At 39.1% G+C, this 20,758-nt stretch overlaps 2 protein-coding genes and 1 non-coding gene across 3 annotated transcripts; all 3 read right to left on the minus strand.

Moving 5' to 3' along the window:
- Positions 1-306: 306 nt before the first annotated feature.
- On the minus strand, positions 307-714 carry LOC145089077 (uncharacterized). The gene has a single exon (XM_079027573.1). The coding sequence runs from the start codon at positions 712-714 to the stop codon at positions 307-309; it is 408 nt and encodes a 135-aa protein (XP_078883699.1).
- Positions 715-1,470: 756 nt separating this feature from the next.
- LOC145089078 (uncharacterized) lies at positions 1,471-2,001 on the minus strand. Its single transcript, XM_079027574.1, has one exon. The coding sequence runs from the start codon at positions 1,999-2,001 to the stop codon at positions 1,471-1,473; it is 531 nt and encodes a 176-aa protein (XP_078883700.1).
- A 3,736-nt stretch (positions 2,002-5,737) lies between these two features.
- LOC145090897 (small nucleolar RNA R71) lies at positions 5,738-5,844 on the minus strand. The gene has a single exon (XR_013701820.1). It is a non-coding gene; the product is annotated as a small nucleolar RNA R71 (small nucleolar RNA).
- Between the last annotated feature and the right edge of the window lie 14,914 nt (positions 5,845-20,758).

Below are 20,758 nucleotides of genomic sequence, written 5' to 3' on the forward strand. Positions count from 1 at the left end.
ATATTCATACGTTGGGATAATTTTTCTTCAAATGATCAATTAACATATTTCATAAACGAATTAAGCTTCTTTGTCTTTTATATATTTATACCAAGCAAGAAATTATTGAAATCATGTATCTTCAACATCGTTGTTGGTTTTAATGGAATATAAAACTAGTAATAACGTAAAAATATGATATTTGTATTGTTTTGGGGGATATTTTCAGAAACGTCCTAATATTTTGGACAAATTTGTAATAAAATCCTTTTTTTTTTTTTTGGAACGACGGAATATTATAAGCTAGCAAGAAGCTAGAAAAAATAATTACATCATCTTAGTAGCATTAATAGGATTATGAAGCCAAGAAGACCAACTAATCTTGGCTTTACTACACCTACTAGAAATCCAAACATAAGATTTATGAACAACATCATCAAAAATCAAAGATTTCTTAGGCGTATCCGCTTTGAAAATCACACCGTTCCTGAAATTCCAGATGCACCAAAAAGTAGTCAAAATAACAGCATCGAAAGCTTTACGTTGACCAATTTTCCATGAAGTAGAATCAGCCCAATTGAAAAGAGAATCCACAGTCAACTGAGAAGGACATGTAACACCCCACCAGATCGCAATACGAGTCCAATGAACAATCAACTCTGAGCAATTAGCAAAAATATGTTCCACAGTCTCCACTGTAGACGAGCAAAAAGGACAAAGAATGGAATCCACCATAATACCCCTATAAGAAAGACGCTCTCTAGTAGGGATACTAGATAATCTAATCCTCCAGATAAGAATATTGATCTTTATTGGAACCCAATTATTCCAATGAGTAGAAATACCTCCGTTGCTAAGCGTAATACCATCCAATAATTTTCAAGACGAGGAAATGGAAAAAGTATCTGACACATCATTAAGCTAACCCAGTCTATCTGGGACCGATCTGAGATGGAAATCCTGTAAAAAAGCAATAAAGTTATTCCATTGCTCCTGTTCCACTCCACCTCTAGGGCCCCGTCTAAAAGTATTAACCCCCAATCCCATGGACAACCTATCTGAGATAGAAACATTTTTATGCAAATCCAGCGCATAAATTCTAGGGAAGGAAGTAGAAAGAGGCATATCATCCCTCCAAACATCATGCAAAAAAGAAGTGCGAGTACCATCACCAACTCTTATAGGACAAATGGATTGAAGATCAATGTCCTTCTGGCGGAAGTAAGAGAGCATACGAATAACCCCACCCCAAGGACTTTGACCATAATTGGGATGTCTCAAATTCCTACAAGCACCATCCAAACCATAAATAGATTTTATCACTCTAACCCATAAAAGATTAGGGCAATGAAAAGACCTCCACCACCACCGAAAAACCATAGCCCTATTGAAAGAGAAAAGGCTACCAATGCCCAATCCACCTTCATCCTTGGAGGTTAACACTCTATCCCCTCTAACCCAATGCATATGCCTTTCATCCCTGTCTGCGCCCTAAAAAAATCTCGCCCTCAATCCTTCAAGCTCCTTCAAAACCGAAATAGGAGCAAGGAAAACAGACATCCAGTAACTCCCCAACGAACCCAAGACAGACTTTACCAACGTGAGACGACCTCCAAACGAAAGACTCTTAGCCTTCCAAGTAGAAAGCTTAGAACGAAATCTATCAATCAAAGAAACCCAATAGGACTTTCGTGACATATTCTGGCCCACCGGGATACCAAGATGCAAAAAAGGAATCATAGAAGCAACACAACCAATCCTATTAGCCACCACAAGGACTTGGGAATAGGAAATTCCCACACCAATCAATTTACTTTTAAGTAAATTAATTTTAAGCCCTGAAGCCAAGAAAAAACATCTAAGGATACGAAGAAGACAATTAGCATTCTCAGGATCCCATGGAGTGATCAACATCACATCATCCGCATACATGAGATGAGAAATCTCAGTACCAGAAATAGAAACCCCTCTGAAAGCATTCGCATCGCGGGCCCTCATCAAAGCAATATGGAGACCCTCCATAGCCAGAATAAAAAGAAAAGGCGAAAGCGGATCACCCTGTCTCAATCCACGATGTATTTGAAATTCATCAGTTGGGAACCATTAATCAACACAGAAGCCCTAGCTGTCGATAAAAGCTCCTTAATTCACCGACACCACTTAGACCCAAATCCCATAATGGACATGATTTCCAATAAGTAATCCCAAGATAAGGAGTCATAAGCCTTCTCAAAGTCAACCTTAAGAAACATGATAGGATTATTGGAATACTTGCTCCAAGAAACCAATTCATTAAGTAGAAAAGGACCATCCAGGATCTGTCTACCTTTAATAAAAGCAGATTGCTCAAGGCTAACAACACTATGAACAACCTCCACAAGACGATTAGCCCAAAGTTTACCAATAATTTTATACTGACAACCAACGAGGCTAATGGGTCTAAAATCTTTTGGAGTCTTCAGATCTCTGACTTTAGGTATAATGGTGAAAAACGAGGCATTACATCCCTTAGGGATAAGAGAATAATGGAAAAAATGATGAACAAACGCCTCGACATCAATGGCAACAAGATCCCAGTATCTCTTTAAAAAACCGAAAGTAAACCCATCAGGGCCAGGGGCTTTAGTAGACCCACAGTCCCAAACAGCCCTTTTAATCTCGTCATAGGAAAAAGGAGATTGCAAGTAGTCATCCTGCAGTTGAGATAAAGTACTAAAAAACGCACCATCTGTAACTGGCCTCCAAGAGGATCTCTGCTGAAATAATGATTGATAATACTCATGAAACCCCTTTTTGACCGTGACCGGATTATCCACCCACATGCCATCAATCATCAAACCACGAATAGCTATTTGTCTCCTTTTATGGTTAAGCATACCATGAAAACATTTAGAATTTTCATCCCCTTCGATGCCCCACTGGATTTTAGCTTTTTGAGCAAGATCAACTTGAGCTAAATGATCAATATAAAAAATCTCCTTTAGTAAAGAAACTCTTTGCTCTCTCAAGGTAGCCGAACCTTCATCCTCCATGAGCCTAATATAGATAGGCTCTACTAAATCTTGCAAGTTCTTCCTTTTACTAGCCACCATGTCTTGGTGTTTAGAGTTCCACTCTCTGAGTTTAGATTTAAGAAACTGTAATTTTTTCTTAAAAATAACCCAAGGGTTAGTCAACTCCACCTCCACCACCGAGGTAGCCCATGTCTCCTGAACTATATCATCAAACCCCTCCATATCAAACCAGGAATGAAATATTCGAAAAGGTGTCGGACCATAATCCACCCGGTGTTCCAATAAGAGAATAGGGCGATGATCCAAAGTATTCTTGTCCAAAACCAAAGCTGAAAGGTGAGGAAAAGAATCCAAAAAGCCATCCGTAACCGAAAATCTATCGAGCTTGCTGATATGTGCATATTTAGTTCATAATAAGTATAGATTTTTATTCATTTATTAGCTAAATTGTTGCATTTTATGGACAAAAGGTACTTAAAAGTGTTTGAATTATATTTTTAGTCCAAAAATGAAGCTCGGAAGCAGAAGGAAGCAGGAGAAGCGGTTGAGAGCTCGAGAATGGAACAAAGAAGAAAAACACTAAAAATAACACCTACTCGGCGAGTAGGGTCGACTACTCGACGAGTCCAAGCGAAGATTCGAGAAGATAAAGACTCGGAAACCCAGAGGCTTATCACAATACAGGGACTGAGAGATGGACTTGACGAGTCGCCACTTGACTCGACGAGTCGATTTGTATATATAAAGATAACTCCACAGAACGATGGGGAGGAATTCTTGAACGATTCAGAAGAGTTTAGCTGCGATCAAGAAGTCAGAAAAACCCTAGAAGACGAAGTCATAAGCTAGAATTCAATCCCGAAGGAGAATTGAGGCAAATTTCATCATTCCACTTAATCTTTTGTTTTGTCATTATGGTTAAACAGTTAGACTCTGTTTGGTTGTTGTTATTTACTTTAATTATGAGCTAAAACCTTTAGACTTCTGTTTGGGGATACAAAATTGATAATATGGTTTGATTGTTGGTAGGATTAATTCTAAGTTGGTGATTTTTGTTATTTTAGCTTGCTAAAGAACCTTGTGTGTGAATAATAATTAATTTTCTGTTAATAGGAAGATAATTGATTAGCATGAACATCTATTGATTATCTACCTCATATGCTATGTGATCACTTTGTCATATGTTTAGGATTAATGAACATGAAACTAGAGTTAATAAGAAAATTGGGTAAATTCATGTGCAAGCTTGTGTGATGACCATCAACAAGAAGTTAATTAAAAGATTAAATTAGTTAACTATTGCAAGTCTAATTTAACCCGAATAATTAATCTAGTAAATCTAATTAAAATAGACAACTGGCCACTGTTTATGTTAGTTTATTTGCTAAAGATTAGTGTAGTGAATGCGAATCTAATCACTTGAATCGGTAATCGACAAAAGAATTAATCCATTGCACCATTACCTTGAAATCAACCATAGGATCAATTGAGTTGAACTAAACAGAAGTTCCTTCCCATTATTGAATCTAGTTAGTTCTTTGTTTTCTAGTTTTTAAATTAGTAATAGTTAGCAAGTTTCTAGTCTTGTAAAACTAGAGAAAATGCTTTACTTATTAATTAATTTAGATAGAATTAGTTTTTAGTTTTATTTTGCCATTCCCTGTGTTTGATACCCTACTTATCTAGCTATACGACAATTGATAGGTTCACTGCCTTTGTGTGTTATTTTATAATTGAAAGTAGGTTTAAAACTAAGTGAGTTTGCACACATCAAGTTTTTGGCGCCGTTTCCGGGGAACGGTTCTAAAATTAACATTAAATTCTAGTTTAATTGATCCTTTGTGGGGGATTTATCTTACACAAAGTTATTTAAAAAGGTAATTCAGTAAGTAGAATTAGTTTTAATAAAATTCTGTTTTTAGAGTAACTAGAATTTTTTTTTGTTTTTGCCTTGAACTCGCCGAGTGCACTCGTGCCGACTCGGCGAGTACATCGCTGTTACAGTTTTAATTTTTTTTATTTTATTTTTGTTCTTTTTACGCATTTTTTTTTGTTTTGTTAACAGTTGTTTCATGACCCGAAGATCTGATACACCTCTGGTCCCTCCTCTTGAAGACTCGAAATCCGCACTAAGAAGGAGCAAAGGCAAAACTGTTGGAGAATCCGCTTCTTCAAAGAACTCACCACTCAAAAACCTAAAGTCCGTTTTCAGCAAGAAGAGGAGCAGCAAATCAGGAGCATCCAGTGCCTCTTTGACAATCGGAGACCCAATTCAAGAAGATATCGAGTACGAGACCGAGGAAGAAGACGAGCCCACATACAAGCATGACTCCGAGTTTGAAGACGATTTAGCTATCACTATGGCTAATACCGATGAAGTCCCCATGGGAGAATGGAAGAAGAGGATGCGCGATGACACCGGCCCGGGACTTGTGCAACCCGCAATTCCCGCAACCGCTACTTTCGAACTAAAAGGCCATATTCTTGCTCAACTCAAGGAGATTCCTTTTTATGGAAAGGGTCACGAGGATGCCTATAAGCACTTGGACGAAGTGAATGATGTGGCAGACTACTTCAATGTACCGAATGTTCCACGCGAGACCCAACTTCTTCGCATGCTTCCAGTCACGTTTAAAGGTGCTGCAAAGGATTGGCTAAAGTCACTTCCTCCCGGATCGGTCACCACATGGGCTAAGATGAAAGAAGAGTTCAGAGACCACTTTTGCCCGCCCTCCAAAATAGCCAAGCTAAAGAAAGCCATTGCCAACTTCGAGCAACAACCCGGAGAATCTCTTTATGAAGCTTGGGAGAGGTACAAGAGCTTGCTTAGAAATTGCCCACACCATGACCTTAATAGCCAACAAGAGGTCTCCATTTTCTATGACGGAGTCAATGTCACCACAAGGCAATTGCTCAATTCTCAAGGCCCGCTAACGAAGAAGGCGCCCCCGGTAATCAAGGAGTTAATTGAAGAATTCTCTAAGCACTCTAGAGAATACCACAATCCAAGAAATGAAGTAAGTCGGGGGTAGTGAACTCGGCAAATGATAGCATGGCGGCGGTGATAGCTAAGCTTGATAGTCTTGATAGAAGAATGACAAAAATGGATCAAACAATCCATGCTATTCGGGTTGGATGTGAAAATTGTAGAGGGCCCCATCTCACAAAGGATTGTGATTTGGATGAGAATGGAAACAAGAAAGCTCAAGTATTCTATTCAAGTGGTGATCGATACGAAGAAAATTGGCGGAAACCGAAGAAGGAATGGCTCCCATACGAAGAATATAAGAAGGCTAAGGAGGAGAAATACAAGCAGAAGGAAAGGGGATATTATCAAAAGGAAGAACCGGTGATGGAAAAGAAAGCCGATTTAGAAGAATTGTTCACTAGATTCATAGCCGCTTCCGAAAAGAGACACAATGATCACGATGCTGCAATACACGAGACCAGAAATATGCTAAGGAATCAGCAGGCATCCATTCTCAACATTGAGAAACAGCTGGGACAGCTTGCACACCAAGTGAACGAAAGAAGACCGGGTAAACTTCCAAGTAATACCGAAACCAATCCGAAAATGGAGAATGTGAGTGCAGTGACCTCCAGTAATGAAGAATTTTTCACACATGCACAGAGGATCTCCAAGAGGAAGAAAGAAAAGACAGAAGAGTTGGCTCCAGCTAAGCCCGACCAGACTCGCTGAGTCCCTCAAATGGACTCGATGATTCCATGCGTAAATGAAAAAACTGTCATTCCTTTAAAGCCATATAATCCTCCTTTACCATTCCCAATCAAAGCCATGCCTGTGGAAAAAGTTGAAGCTTATAGAGCCTTTATGAAGCATGTTAAAGCCTTACAAGTCAATGTGCCATTTGTAGAAACGATGCTCAAAACACCCAAGTACTTCAACTTACTAAAAGGTCTCTTTGCTGCTAGGAAAGACTTGGCTGAAGTCGCGGAGATAATATTGAGTGAGCTACCCGAAAAGAAGGGCGATCCGGGGAGTATCATAATTCCATGCCAGTTTGGAAATGCATTTGTCACTCAAGCATTGACCGACTCGGGTGCAAGCATCAATCTGATGCCTTTCTCTTTCTTTAAGAAGCTGAATTTACCGGAGCCAAGACCGGTAAACATGAAGATCCATTTGGCAGACAAGACAACAATTCATCCACGAGGCGTTTGTGAGGATCTTCTCATTAAAGTTGACAAGTTCATTTTTCCAGTAGACTTTGTGGTGCTTGACGTGGAAGAAGACCCCAAAATTCCGATTATTTTGGGGAGGTCATTTTTAAACACCGCATGTGCTTTAATCGATGTATGTGAGTCTACACTAACGTTAAGGGTAGGTGACGAGTCCGCAATATTTAGAGCTGTACCAGAAGCCAAGCAAGAAGAAGAAGGAAAAGAAGAGATCTCATTTATCGGTTTAGATGATGAGATACTGCAAAAAGAACTTGCACTTTTGCACGAAGAAGATCCAAGCAAGTTTTTGCTACCTTCTGGAGAGGATGGAGATGTTAACAAGGACTTGGAGGAGATAGCGAAGCTACTGGAAGGAGCCGACTCGGAAAACACCCAGGAAATGATGAAATACGATCTGACTCGCCGAGTCACTTTACTGGACTCGACGAGTCCAGTCGAAATTGCCAACAACTTGGACGACTTAGATCTGTTTGTTGCTAGTTCTCTGCATATGCTGGACTTGGATATTTTTCCTCATTCTCTAGAAGAACAAACATCAGAAGGAGAAATGGATACGCAAGTTCAACACTTCCATATAGCATGTCTTGATGCAATTCTGCTTGAAGATGGGGTAAGCACAAAAAAAGAGGAAAAGGCAAATGATAGGAGAGTTGATGTTGGACAACCTTTCATTACAAAAACTAGAGCACGAACTTTCACAAGCTTTGAAGTAATTAAGTTTAAGGAAAAGGAGGCGCAAGAGAAGGTGAAAAAGAGTGGGGTTAAGAAGAAAAAGAGGAGAAGAGAAGCCCAAACAGCTGAGGATAAAGCTGTAAAGAAGAGAGGAATTAAAACGGGCTTACAAAAAGAAGATTCACGCTTACAAAACGAAGTACAAACCACAAAAGACTAGGCGTGCATTCCCGATGCTGGAAGATGACGAGACGTAGATGGGAAGGAGTCCAGTTAACGACTCCTTTAAAAGAAGCGCTTGGCGGGAGGCAACCCGTTATTTAGAGTTTGCTTTCTTTTACCTTTTTAGTTTTGTTTGAATTTTTTTTTCGTTTTCCGAATTTTAATCTTCCAATTCGTCGGACATGTTTGCTTGAGAGTGCGTATGGACTAAGTGTGGGGTGGAATAAATTTTCTTTTCTAAATAAATGACAAAATTTTATAATTTGTGAATTGTTTGCAAGAGACTCGCCGAGTCTGACCATGACTCGACGAGTCCATTTAGATTTCAGAAGAGAATAACATCGCGACCAGACTCGACGAGTCGGTTTTATTTACAGAAAAAAAAATTGAAATGACTTTTACAACTGGTAACTAGGGTTTTAACCCTAAAGAAATCAGTTTTTCACAACTCACTCGCCGTGCGCCTCCCTCCCAACTCTCTCTCTCAAGCATTCATCATCTCTTCAATTGTTCTTCAAGTTTTTTTCAAGTTCTATCACGAAAGGTAACTAATTTCTTCCTATTTTCTGTTAAAAGCATGATTTTAAGATGATCTAGGGTAGTAATTTCATAGAAAACCCGATTTTGAAGAATAGTGAATTTCTAGGGTTTCGATTTTTTATGAATTATGTTGTTTTGCATGATTATTCTTACCCTAATACCTTATAAACATGCCACTAGACAAAACCCTTGAAGTAATTTTGAGATTTCATGGTTCAAATTAGACCGACTCGCCGACTGACTCGCACAGTTCTTGCGACTCGCCGAGTCGTTCATTGACTCGACGAGTCGAGTCGGGGACACAGTTGTGACTTATTTTAATAATTTTCTGTGTTTTCTGTGTTTTATGTTCTGTGTTTTGCAGGGACAATGTTTCATAGGGGGCAAGGTTCAAGTGGACGCCAAGGAGATTTTCCTTGGTTAAATTTCCCTCATATCGAATCCGCTTCTACCATGACGAGGTGGAAAGAAGAAATTAGCTGAAGTAAGGAAGGAAGAAATTTACGTGCCCAACAGAATTGATTGGGGTTGGTTACAAAGTGTGTGTTATGAAGAGGAGTTGGCTCCCTATCTTTTAAAGGAGTTTACTTATGAGGGAGAGACGATGGTATGCAATGGGTGGAGCCGGGTCTTCCGTATTCAAGAGCCGGTGTACCGGGAGCTTTGCCTGGAATTTTTCTCCACGATATCTTTTCGTGGGGGAGATGACTGCTATCACCCGACGAGTGTCAGTTTCTGTCTTGGGGGTGAGTTTCATCAGTGCTCCGTGGTTGATCTCGCTTGTCGGATGGGTATTTATTATCGGTCATTGGTCTCCACCGCTATTTTCCGTGCATTTATGGAACACTCTCACAAGGTGTTCCCCGATGGAGTGATGAGCACGGGTTGGTGGAATACGATTTCCAACAAAGTGTACATTCCGAAATCAGCCCAGGAAGGAAGCATTCGGTCGCCTACACACCGTCTTATTCATCGCCTTATTTCCACCACTATTAACCAAAGGAAGGCTGATGACAAGGTTTCTAACCTTGATGTCTTTTACTTATGGAGCATTGTCACACCCGACACTTTCTGCAATATTCCTTGGTGTTTGGCTTCATACTTGGCGAAGGGTGCGGTCAAAGACCGCAAGACATCGAAGATTAATGGTGGAATGTTTGTTACACGGCTTACCAATTCGTTTGGGTTGATTACCCGTGGTGCGTGGAATTTGATGACTATGATTCCTACCCCTCCATTTAATCCTATTATTTTTAGGAGGGCTAGGATCATTGAGGACTATGGTGGAGGTCATTATGCTATCCCGCATGATGATCCTGTTGTTGGTCCCGAGGCACCGGGAAGGAGGGTCCGATTGAGGCGTGAGCGTGATGTAGAGGAGGAACCGCCGGTGATTCTGGTAGACAGTGATGAAGTACCAATGGATTGGTACAATGTTGAGATGAGACGGTTAAAAGATCAAATGGCGCAGGGTATAAACTGTAACATCCCGGAATACCAAGAGTAAAGTTGAAGGTCTAAAAGAGTAAAATGGGAAGGAGCGACTCGGCGAGTCCACGAGTGGACTCGGCGAGTAGGGTCGCGACTCTAGTCACGTGTTAAGTGACCAACTCGGCGAGTAGCATGGGTGGACTCGGCGAGTTGGTGCTGAGTGGAGAAAACCCTAAACCCGGAGGTTGAGCCCTATATAAAGAACATTATGTCTCCTCCCCAGCCTCCTTATCATCCCTTGAGTTCCAGAAACCCTATTTTCGTGAAGAAACCCCATTGTTGAGTGAATTGGAGCTTGGAGAAGTGGTTGTTGAAGAAATCTTGAAGGAAAAGAGACTTGGATCAAAGGGCTTTGCAAGAATCCGGATTAATCTTCTCTTGGAGCTTCCTTTTGAGGTATTATTTCATTGTTTGAGCTGCTATTGTCTAGATTCATCATTTTGGGGGTGTTAGTGATCATATCTTTTGGTGTATTGGAGTTTAGAGGTTATATCTGAGGTTGCTACCTCAGATCTGGGATGGTGAAGGGCTAGAATGCATAAAAGTCCCAGTTTATGAGTGATTGAAGGAGCTATCTTGTCCCAAGCCCAAACTCTAGAGTGAAAATGCATAGATCTCCTTGGATTCACGTAAAGTTTGCCACTTTACGTGATGGATGGCCTTAGGAAAGGTAGATCTATGGTTTGGATCATCTGCATGGCTTGGAAAGCCTCTGTATGGATTTAGACCCGGTGGTACTCGGCGAGTCACATGGGTGGACTCGGCGAGTTGCTTGAAGATAGGCTGGAACTCGATGAGTTGGAAGAACAACTCGGTGAGTTGGATGAAGATGGCCTGGAACTCAACGAGTTGGAAGAACAAGTCGGCGAGTAGGTTGAAGATAGCCTTAGACTCGACGAGTCTGTTCTTGGACTCGGCGAGTCTTGTCGAAGAGTCCCAATCTTTTCTGGTTGAGCCGTGAATCGGTGAGTCAAGGGGATGACTCGGTGAGTTGTGTGTGAGTGGACTCAGAGTTGTTGAACTCGGCGAGCCTCGGGGTGACTCGGCGAGTTGAGTCGCGGATTAGGGAATTTCTAAGCATGGGGACTCGGCGAGTCATCGGGTTGACTCGGCGAGTAGAGTCAGTTAGGGGTTGACTTTGACCAAGGGTTGACCAGTGGTTTCCAGGGGCATTTTGGTAATTGTTGGATATTGTTTGAGTTCAGTGCCTTGGTGGTTGGTCAGTGGAGGAGTTCGTGTCAGAGTTTAGAGCCGTGGGATCTTATCTGTTCAGTCGGCAGTTTCGAGGTGAGTTATCCTCACTATATCAACAGGGTCTAAGGCACCAAGGCCGACCCTTTTATCGGATTGAGATCCGGGTATTTATTGTATGTTATTGCTTTGATATGTTGCATCCTGGTAGCTAGGATGGCATATGTTAGAGACTTGGTTGAGATCGGTATCCTGAGATGTAGGGTGATGCTATGCTAGTGACCGGTTAGGTTGGTATCCTGGTTAGGATGATGATATGTTATGTGATCTGTTTGATCGGCTTGTTGACTGTGAATTGCTATATGATTGTATGTTTATGTGCACATGGTTGTTTGGACTGGAGTTGGTTTGAGGCGGGTCCTGCTTTGTGCTGTAGGCCAAGATACCCAGGGCGGACCGGTTGTTCCGAAGGCCCAGCGAGCGGTCCGTATATGCTGTAGGCCCCAAGAGGGCGGACTAGACGTGCCGAGGCTCGAAGAGTGGACCAAGCCGACTGAAGGCCCGGTGTGGGCGGATCAGTCATACTGTAGACTTAGAGAGTGGACCAGGTGGATTGAAGGCCCGGTGCAGGCGGACCAATCACACTGCAGACTCGAGGTATATGGCTAGACTCGGAGGGTGGACCAGGTGCACTTTTGGCCGGTGCGGCGGACCAGTCACACAGTAGACCCGAAGTGCATGGCTGTTCTGTGATCGGATATGAGATGGCATGTTATGCGTGTATGGTATATGTGGTTGGTATTTTAGGGATATCTCACTAAGCTTTCGGGCTTATAGTTGTGGTTTTATGTTTTTCAGGTTCTTCAGGAGACCATGGCAAGGCGAAGGCGTGATCGTACCGCTCCTCGTGTTTATGTTGTGATGAGATTCTGGGAATACTTAAAATAAATTGTATTGAAAACCTTTTTGTAATAACTTTAATGGAATCGGGTTGTTTTCGAAAAGTTTAAATTTGTTGGAATTTTTCGATCGTTACATAAACTTTAGCAATCAATCCCACATTAGACTTTTTGACCACTTCAACATTCCGCATATTGATGGTGGTAACTTCCCGTATATTCCGTCGTGGGATGAAGTGATCAATGCAAGAAGGAGTGGCACGAGTGGAAGTGGAGCAGCGCAGGAACATGACGATGAGGATGATGGCTAGTTCTTTGTGTTTTTATTAAACAATTTTTATTTTTATTTTTGTTCTTATTTGGTGTGTTTTGAAATTTGTTAGGACTTTTAGTGTTTTGCTTAATGATTGATTGCCTTGATGATTTTCAAAATTTGATTAGGAGTGCTTGCATAGAAGGGTTAGAGTTATAGAGTCAAGAGGGTTATAAAAAGTGAAAGAGAGAGTCAAGAAAGGGAAGCGTTAGAGTCAAAGTGTCGACTCCGGTCCCTAGGGACATGAGCGAGTGAGTCTAGAAGTGAGGAGAAATTTTGAAGATTTATTAGAGGTTGGAACAAATGCAGAATATCATTTTTTTCGTCTAGCGGTCTACTCGTCGAGTGCACTAAAATGACTCGACGAGTCGCCTTGTATTCTCACATATTCGAAACTGTCCGCGCTTATACTCGACGAGTCGCATATATGACTCGACGAGTAATTCATTTTTATACCAAGAGGACTTCTGATTTGATGCTGCTAAGTGTGCTACTTGACCACTTATTCTTCCATATCGATTCTTGAAGATCTTACACTGTTTTCCCTGCATATTTGGAGCTGCCACATGAGATTTTGACACCCAAGTCATGGATGAGCTGTTCCCATGGCTAAAGACAATTGAAGATGGAGCTGAAGAGAAGAGTATCAACCTATCGACTGCTACCCCAGGGGAGTTTGTTCCAATTCCCTCTATATTTGCATTTATTTTTGCATAATATGCAATGAGGGCATTGCATAATATAAGTGTGGGGTAGGGGGTTGGTCACATATTAGAAAATTTAGAATCTTAATTTAGGCTAATTTTAAAAAATTTTGCATACCAACAATATTACTTAGGACTTAATTTAGAAAATTTTTGTAAAAGCAAATTAGGATTCCATGTTAGAATTGTGTTGATGATTGCATGAAAACCCAAATGTTTAGTTGAGCCTATACACGTTCTAGTGCATTTGTGGCTTCCTTATTCCAGTGAAATCATGGGACAAAAACACGACCCTGCTCAGCCCGAGGGATGCAATATGTTTAGCAGCCTAAACCTGAAATGTATCCAGGAAAATTATTATCGTTAGCCAATAAAGGTTGAGGTTGAGCGCCCCTGCTTAAGCATGTAGGTTTATTGAGTGAAAAAAGAGAGGTACATGTAAAAAAAAAAGAGAGAATTGCTAGAAAAGTTGAAGAATTTTGGAGCAATTAAAGTGAAGATCAAAAGATCAAAATTCCAAGAAATTCAAAAAGTTGAAGATACCAAAAATCAAACAATAAACGTGGTGAATTCAAAGAGATCAAAGATAAATTAGCAAAGAAGTGAAGAATTCAAAAGAGCTCCATAGTGGTATCATAAATTGTAATTCTAGATTATGTATGCTTGGGTTGCTCATCTAAAAATACCTTGAGGGTATGAGGTTTTCTGCGGATGGATTCGGAGGGTTGCATAAAATGAGCATAGTTCGGGGTGAGTGGGCGAATGTTTATGAGGATTGTGAGTATTTGGAGTATGGGGGTACTTAGGACAATTTTAGACACAAATGCATGCGTTGCGGTCTTGGCATAATGGCTGGGTTAGATTGGAGTTGTCATATGTGATTCTAATATGTTTAAAATTCAGTTTTGCTTGCGGGCAAGCAAAAGTCAAGTGTAGGGTATTTTGATATGTGCATATTTAGTTCATAATAAGTATAGATTTTTATTCATTTATTAGCTAAATTGTTGCATTTTATGGACAAAAGGTACTTAAAAGTGTTTGAATTATATTTTTAGTCCAAAAATGAAGCTCGGAAGCAGAAGGAAGCAGGAGAAGCGGTTGAGAGCTCGAGAATGGAACAAAGAAGAAAAACACTAAAAATAACACCTACTCGGCGAGTAGGGTCGACTACTCGACGAGTCCAAGCGAAGATTCGAGAAGATAAAGACTCGGAAACCCAGAGGCTTATCACAATACAGGGACTGAGAGATGGACTTGACGAGTCGCCACCTGACTCGACGAGTCGATTCGTATATATAAAGATAAATCCACAGAACGATGGGGAGGAATTCTTGAACGATTCCGAACGGACCCAAACCGCTTCAATAACAACAAAGCCATCATGAATAGAAACACGATTATGAGAAATCAAATCCACATCTCGGATAGCTAGGATACCCCCGAATGCTCCACGAGAAGGAGAGAAAGCATACATAAAAGAAGAATTACCCCAAAAAGATCTAGCCATAACTAAGTCAACATGCTCCATCTTAGTTTCTTGAATAGCTAAAAAATTAATTTTATGACGATTACACAATTTTCTTATCCAACTCCTCTTATCAGAGGAGGACGCCCCTTGGATATTGATTGATAAGTAATTCATTTTGGAACTTGCCTTTGAACGTGGCCTTGTAAAATCTCTGTTACACGATCCATGCAACCATCCATATTATACCCCAACGCTTCTCCCATAGCAATGGTTTTTTTGTAATTCCTCAAGAAATGAATTATTTTTTTCAATACCACCTGTGTTGCTTTGTTTATTTTCTGAGAACGAAAAACACTGATTTGAAAAACCTGGAGGTTGCGAAAGATCTTCTTCAGAACTGTTAATTCCTAAAACATGACCATGACCTCCAGGAAAACCCATCCAATTAATTTGATCCGTATCATTAACTGAATAATTTCCAAGATTACCCTCATTCTCAGCCCCTGTATTCTGATTATCATCATACAATTTTCGAGGCTTAGATGAGAAAAAAGGGGTTGATGCTATAGAAAACAAATCCGGAACATCATCAAATGTTGCTGTCTCATTTTTGACAGCAACATAGGCTGTTGTCGCAATTTTGGCAGCAATAGGTGCATCTTGATCTGTTGTCGGCCTGACTTCATTATGAGGGCAAAGTGGTTCTTGATCGTGATTATTAGGGCTCTGGTGACTGACATGAATCATACCAGGATAGGCAACAGGTTCCTGGAAAACTGATTCTTCATTAATTGGGACATAATTCCGATAATGCCCCTGAGATGAATCCTTATGCAACTTGGTTGATTTTTTAAGTTCCTCTTCATTATCCAATTTTTTCATAACATCGTAAATACCAAAAGGATCTAATGATACATCTTCCTTATCACTTAGTGAAACATTACTACCCTCATGATCTTGTTCAAATCTATGAAATTCATCAACATTATCGTTATCAGAATTTTTGTTGAATTCACATACAAATGTGAGATTCCACCCGGGAGCTTCTTTGAGACGAATGGGGAAAATTTCACCTTCATTACTAACTTTAATAACTTCCGAAATTATTCCAAGAAAGGAAGTGAGGATACAAACACGTGACTTATATACATCTTCTCCAATGTTGTCATCAAGGTGGGCAATTGAACCCCATTTGGCCAAGATATGTCTAAAGGAATTTTTACTCCAAGCGCGTAAGGGAAGGCCTTCTACATCAACCCATACAATACGATCCGATGGCACAAAATTATTGTCCCACTTTCTTTTCTCAATTATCCAGTGATTAACTGCATCATTATTCAAGAAATTTTTGCATTCTTCTTTAGATTTAAATTCAAACATCACCCACAAACCACCCACATAACGGATAATAAATTCATCAAAACCTTCATCGTGACACAACATCCCCAGATTGGGAAGAGTACTGAAATCACGAGCCTTAGCTAAACAAGATAATTTTTTTTATCATCAATAACAAAGTTTCCTGATTCAAGAACTATGACTGATTTTTTCCTATTGGCTGGAGGATCCTCTTTTTTATTACCTCTTACTGCATTTGCGTATGAAACAGGAAGATTCTCCCGTTTCTTCTCCACCCTAGTTGGTTCCATATAAGAGTTAGACTCTTTCTTGTGAGTACGAGGGACAGAAGCAAACATCTTGTGATACCCAAACCACACTTCACAAAGGTTCTTGATCATATGATCACTGTTAACAGTGCCCGAAAATCTAACAAAACCGAACCGTTTCCTCATACGTGACAATTTTTTAGAGATATAGATATCACAAACTTTTCCAAACCGAGAACATGTTCGCATATATCAGAATGAATAATGTAGTCTGGGAAATTTGTAATGTAAAAAGAATGTGACACAGACCTGATTGATGCATGAATTCTTTCACTGGAGGTTTTTTTGGATGTGGTTATTATTCTTTTTCCGCCCCTCACCAATCAAAGAACGAGACTTACCAGAGGCCATTGAATAAAACAATATTACAATCAAAATCTTTGCATGGATTCTTCCCAGCGTAGAAACAGGGGAGATTACGGAACACACAATACTCGATCAGGAGAAGGGGAGAGATGAGATGAGGCCCAGGCCCTGTCGGCCTTTGAACTCGCCAGAGAAGAAGGGCTGAACTGGACAAAAAACTAGAGATCCGAAATTGAATAAAAAAGTGCTGATTTTTTCACATTTTGAATAGAAAAGCCCAAGAAACCGGCTAATTTGTTCATTTTAACCCTTTTGACCTGTTCAACAGGTCATGAGACTAAATTGTTAATTTTTCGAAAATAATGAGACTTTTTTGTAAATTTTGCCAAAATTTTTATGTAATGTATAAACATATTTTTTACATATCTATATCTAATTTTACGTATTTTTTATATTTTTTTTTATGTTGTTATATGCATATATTTATGTATTTTTATGTATTTTAAATGTATAAACGTATATTTTTACTTATTTATATGTATTTTTAACAATTTTACATATTGTTTTATGTATTTTTATGTGTTATTTTTTATGTATTATGTATTTATATGTATTTTTATATATTTTTTCCTATTTAAGTATTTTTTTAAAGCTTTTTATATAGATGTTTATGTATTTTAAGTGTATAAACGTATTTTTTACGTATTTATATCGATTTTTAAGTATTTTACATATTTTTTATGTATTACATATTGATGTATTTTTTAGAGTTTTTTTATATATATGTTTTATATATTTATGTATTTTAAATGTATAAATGTATTTTTTTATGTATTTATATGTATTTTTTTAAATTATTTTACATATTTTTTGTGTGTTTTTATGTGTTTTTTTATGTATTTATATATATTTTTTCGTATTTATGTAATTTTTTTAGTTTTATTATATAGATGTATATTTGTGTATTTCAAATGTTTAATTGTGTAATTTTTTTAGTTTTATTATATAGATGTATACATAAAAAATTACACATAAAAATACATAAAAAATGTGTAAAATGGTTAAAAATACATATAAATAATTAAAAAATACGTTTATACATTTAAAAATACATAAAACATATGTAAATATATACGTATAAAAACATAAAAAAGACACAAATACGTAAAAATGGATATAGATATGTAAAAAATATGTTTATACATTATATAAATTTTTTGACGAAATATGCAAAAAAGTTCTATTATTTTCGAAAAATTAACAATTTGGTCTCATGAGCTGCTGAACAGGTTAAAAGGGGCTAAAATGAATGAATTAGCCGTTTTTTTGGGCTTTTCTATTCAAAAGGTGAGTAAATCCGGATTTTTTTATTCAAAAAATAAAATTTAGGACTTTATTAAAAATTTGCCCAAAATATTGAGATTTTTCTGGAGATATCCCATTGTTTTTGTGTTTGTCAATATGAATTAGTAATATATTTGTTAGAACAAAGTTCTATCAGGATCGATAGATTTTCAGCAAGCTAATGATTAAGAACGTAATAAAGAACACAAGTATGGCTTTGAATATGTCGTATGATTAATGCTTCAACACCTCAGAAGAGCTCGATTATGAACTTCAATTGTAGAGGTGTTTTAGGGTTACAAAATAATGAACGTGATAATCAACAACATATAATGCATACATGCATGCATATATATAGAATAACCCTACTAGCTAAACTAGATAATCACGGATGGACAGGCCCAATCCGGATGCAAAACGTAAGGCCCAAGACGCAACACAAACGGACTCAACAATCTCCCCCTTTGCGTCTTTGGAGCCAAAACCTCAATTCTGTTTAGCAACATAAGACTTCTTCACTGTCTTGAAGACCCTCGGTATGATGGCCAAAAGATGATAGCGAAACGTAATATATCACCGAAGCATGTCAGTAAAATTCTTCTTGTCAGCCTCTGAATTATGCTTGCACCGATGTATTATGTTGATGATGTGCTCCAAGCTATCATTAGAAAATAAGTGCTTATCTACCAGAGTAAACAAAAATTTGTGAGCTTCACCATTAGTAAACATCACAGTGAGATGTGTTGAATCTATTTGGCCCATCTTCATCTGTTCACATCCCCTGGCTTTGGTGTAGTTTTGACCGTTGGCTTTTTGTTCATAACCTTTGCTATCTCCTGATCCATAGTTGCAACTTCATAGATGTAGGAGGCCAACAATCTCTTTAAGTGTTTCAGAATCAACTCATATTCCGCCGGATTAGTGAGTAGAATGTTGTATAGCAGAATCCAATCATGGAGATTGAGATTAGGAAGGTCTGCAAGAGAGATAGTCAACACTGTGTTTGCTGTACCACGAGTGATCTTGAAATTGACATCGATAAATCCCCCAGCAGGTGAGGGTTTGAGAACCTTGATTGTAATGATCTTCTGTGCACTCCAAGTCAAGTACTGCGGTTGGCCATACTTCAGATAGAAGTCAATCAGCTCTCGGTCAACCTTCAGATGAGGAAAAGGAACCTCAACAGTTGAATCAAAATAATGGAATGTGAACGCCTTCCTTGTAATTGGCATGTCAAACTGCGAGTCCGTTGAATTATCACAGTCAAACGAAGCAACAGGTTCCAACCAATAAACTGATGGAAACTCTATAGCTTGACTGATAATTTCTTCTTTTGTCCATAAGGGAAACAAGGCCTTTTTATAGTTCAAGGCTTGTTCTTCTTCCCTGTTTCTCCTTTCCCTCTCCTCTGCTTCCTTAGCAACTTTCAAATTTTCATTCAACTCTCGTTCTCTCTTCTTTCTTTGGAGAGCCTCAACAATTGTTTCAGCAACATCACTGTTACTATCATCAGAAGTCTCCTTTTGCTTTTCATGTGGACCAGAACCTGAAGCTACATTATCCTTCAATTCGGTTGTGACTTTGACTTCTGGGTGTATAGTTTCTGTTTCTGTTTTCACAGTCACTCTCGGTTGATCAACACAAGCACCTTCTCCCCCTTGTTTCGGAGGCATGAACCTCTCAGAAACACCCTTCATTTCATGGAGCATTGCAAGGGCAGGAATCAGTTTGGTGGTAAGATGATTTATGATGGTGAGAGTTAGGATGGGATCATGAGCACCAAGGAGATTGGTCAACACGTCCTTTACATCTACCGCACAACTTCGAAATACAACCCATTCTGTCTTTAATAAAGAAATTTCTTTTTCTACTTGGGCTAGCTGCACCTTCTGGACTTCAATACTAGATGCTTGTTTGGCAAGATCTGCCTTCAGAGCACTTTTGGTTGCCAGGTCAGCGTGAAGAGAGACAAAATGAGAATTTTCTAAACTTAAAAAGGATGTGTTCTCGGTTTGGATAGATGAACGCACAACTTCAAACTTGGTGCTTTCTTCCTGAAGGGACGTAGAAAATAAATCCACAGAGGCTTGTACTTTCCCTGCACTTGTATCAACATGAATTTTCAATGAGTCAAGAAAATCTGAGTTGTATGAACAATCTCAGTAACATCATTAGTTGCCTTTTTACAAGAAGAAGTAGACTCATCAATAGCTTTAGTAGATTTCTCAATTGATGTTGTGTATTGTTCTATGGCAGTCTCCAGGAAAGCTTTAAGAACCACACCATCATAAGCCTTGCTGTCTTCAAGCAAACGATCAAGCTTTTCATGAATGCTCTGTAAATGTTGGCTTCTGACAGGAGCATCATTGTCTTCATCAGAAGGAAGCCGATATGGACTAAAGTATGTTGAGTCATACTCATCATTCTCTCCACCGAGAGTGGCACCGGAATCGGTTGAGTTGGTAGGTGAAAGAGGTTTAGTGATGATTGGAGTTTCGGTTGTAGTAGTTGCCCCCGTATCAGATACGTTGACTTCAACTGTGGGGTCAGGAATAGTAGTGGTAGTTGATTGGTAAATTATAGGAGGTGGTAATGGAGATGTAGAAATTGGAATAATAGTAACTGGTGGAGGATCGATAGGAACCAAAACTATAATTTTTTGTTTCGATGATGGAGGTGGGGTAGGAATTTTGTCATGAATGGGTTCGGTTGGAGTTCGGGATCTGGAAGGTGTATTGCCTCTCG

Source organism: Lactuca serriola, chromosome 2 (assembly GCF_051521515.1).
Source record: "Lactuca serriola cultivar US96UC23 chromosome 2, Lser_US96UC23_V15, whole genome shotgun sequence".
Taxonomy (NCBI): domain Eukaryota; kingdom Viridiplantae; phylum Streptophyta; class Magnoliopsida; order Asterales; family Asteraceae; genus Lactuca; species Lactuca serriola.

Excerpts from the sequence above, each read along its gene's own strand:
- LOC145089077 (XM_079027573.1), bottom strand. The coding sequence starts at position 714 with ATGGTGGATTCCATTCTTTGTCCTTTTTGCTCGTCTACAGTGGAGACT.
- LOC145089078 (XM_079027574.1), bottom strand. The coding sequence starts at position 2,001 with ATGGAGGGTCTCCATATTGCTTTGATGAGGGCCCGCGATGCGAATGCT.